We start from the raw sequence: 2,309 nt of genomic DNA, 5'->3' as shown, positions 1-2,309 counted from the left end.
CCAGCCCGCGCGTACAATTCCATACCGTGCGTTATTCTCAACGTGTTGACGAAGTGACGGAGCGATCGTGAACTTTTCCGACCTATCGACGCTCGTTTACGGTGTATTTTAAAGGATTCTTAGTGTTGGACGAAAGAAGATACTATATCCGGGAAGATCGTGGAATTTCTTCCGAAGATTCTGTGAATTTTTCCAAAGAGGATAATTGCTCGAGTGCGCGAATTGTGTTTTAAACATCGTATCAAGCAAGTTGCAGAAGACATAGAAAACGAAGGTGAAGTTTCTGTTTGTCGCCGTACGAATCAGATTATCGCGTACAGTGAAATATCAGTGATATTGACACATGTAACTCGATGATAATCGCAATCGTATGTAGGATATAAAGGATCGTGAGTAATCGAAATAACCGTGTGTTGACGAACGGTGTCAAGCATTTTCGTCACCGAGGAGAAGATTCGGGAACCGTCGCATTACCAACAGCAGCCGTGGTACCGCGGTTTTCATGATTCTCGTTTGACAAGCAGACAGCAACCCGCCACTCCGGCACCGGTCAGCTCTATGACCATGCTCCAGTCGCAGAAGCTGTACGGCGATGCTGGTAGCCTCGGCGGCGCGATGACCAGCGCCGCGATGTCCACGATGGGCAGCATGGCGCCGACGTACAGCTCGATCAACTCGGTAGGATGTATGCCTATGGGTATGTCAATGGGAGTCGGTGTCGGACCGAGTTGCAGTCCTCAGGGCGCCGGCGGTTTCAACATGAGCACCATGAGTTCGGCAATGGGGATGGCATCGATGGGCGGTGGTGCTATGGGTGGTTACGGGGGTGCCTCGATGGGAGGCGGTGGCGCGTGTATGAGCGCCGTCGGCTATGGTCCTCTAACGCCAGGCGGCGGCGCCGGTGTTACCAGGGATCCTCTTTCCCTTACCGAGCCGGATTCGCCTAATTCCGCTTTGCAACGCGCCAGAACCGACAAGTCTTACCGCAGAAGTTACACGCACGCGAAACCGCCCTATTCCTACATCAGCCTGATCACAATGGCTATCCAGAACGCGCCCAGCAAGATGCTTACGTTGTCGGAGATCTATCAGTTCATCATGGACCTGTTCCCCTTCTACAGACAAAATCAGCAACGCTGGCAGAATTCCATCAGGCATTCGCTCAGCTTCAACGATTGTTTCGTGAAAGTGGCGCGAACTCCGGACAAGCCTGGCAAGGGCTCCTTTTGGACCTTGCATCCAGAGAGTGGGAACATGTTTGAGAATGGATGTTATCTACGTCGACAGAAGAGGTTCAAAGACGAGAAGAAAGAATTAACCAGACAGAACAACAAGCATCAACAGCATCATACCGGAGCCGCAGCAGCCGCAGCCGCGGCAGCCGCCGCACCGCCGCAGCCGCCGCCGGACACAATAGTCCTACCTCCCACGAGTTGGCTCACGCGGCTAAAAAGACAACGTCTTCTCTCCACCACGGACCCCAGCAACAGGACGACAAGGATCTTCATTCCCTGGTGTCGTCGCACCATCATCACCACGCAGCCAGTCTCCATCAACACCACGCCTCGTTGAAAAGCGATACAACGGACATAGGCGGCCTCCTAGGACCCGAACTAGGCACTGCTCACGACGAATTGACCGCCATGGTCAGTCGAAGTCTTCATCCTCACTTGATCTCCGAACCTACGGCTCTGCATCATGGAATGACCGGTAGTTTGAAACAAGAGCCACCGTACACCGCTGCCAGTCATCCTTTTAGCATCACCAGGCTACTGCCGGGCGCGACGGCGGGCACATCGCCAGGCGCGCAAGACATCAAGCCACCGGAGATGAAAATGTACGAGCAGCTGCATCAGAGCTACGCCAACTTCGGCTCGCCTCATCATCCTCACGCTCACTCCGCGCCACCAAGTCACCATCATCACAATGGCATGCACACGGGCTCGAACGCGGCTGGTCCAATGCACAACATGACCAATCACCATCACCAGGAGTATTACCAGAGTCCGCTGTACCATCACGCGACCAGCGTGGCTAGTAGCAGCGCGCCCCCGCCGTCCTCCGTCGCCACCGCGGCTCCAGGCTTGTGACACCACGCTACCCACCCCTACGCCCTGGCCTGAGTCGCTGCAGCCGGCAGCCGCGGCATACGCCGCCACCGCAGCCGCGAGCAATCCCTCGACCACGGCGAACATCGTTCTCCCTGTCCTCGATCAGGATCACCAAGCCCATCATCATCAACCACCCTCCTCTTCCACCGCCTTGTCGTCCTCGTCATCGTCTTCTTCGTCCTCGTCGTCGGCACCCTC

General features: G+C 55.5%; 1 protein-coding gene across 1 annotated transcript; it reads left to right on the top strand.

Moving 5' to 3' along the window:
• Positions 1 to 6: 6 nt before the first annotated feature.
• LOC100745159 (silk gland factor 1) lies at positions 7 to 2,303 on the top strand. The gene is given in 2 exon segments (XM_012391196.2): positions 7 to 1,389; positions 1,392 to 2,303. Coding segments are annotated over 2 exon segments (1,530 nt in total). The 5' UTR covers positions 7 to 558; the 3' UTR covers positions 2,091 to 2,303.
• The last annotated feature ends 6 nt before the right edge of the window (positions 2,304 to 2,309 follow it).

Source organism: Bombus impatiens, unplaced genomic scaffold (genome assembly GCF_000188095.3).
Source record: "Bombus impatiens unplaced genomic scaffold, BIMP_2.2 scf_0010, whole genome shotgun sequence".
In the NCBI taxonomy this organism is placed as follows: domain Eukaryota; kingdom Metazoa; phylum Arthropoda; class Insecta; order Hymenoptera; family Apidae; genus Bombus; species Bombus impatiens.
Note: the sequence above shows the minus strand (reverse complement) of the source record. Positions and strands in the feature narration are given on the sequence as shown.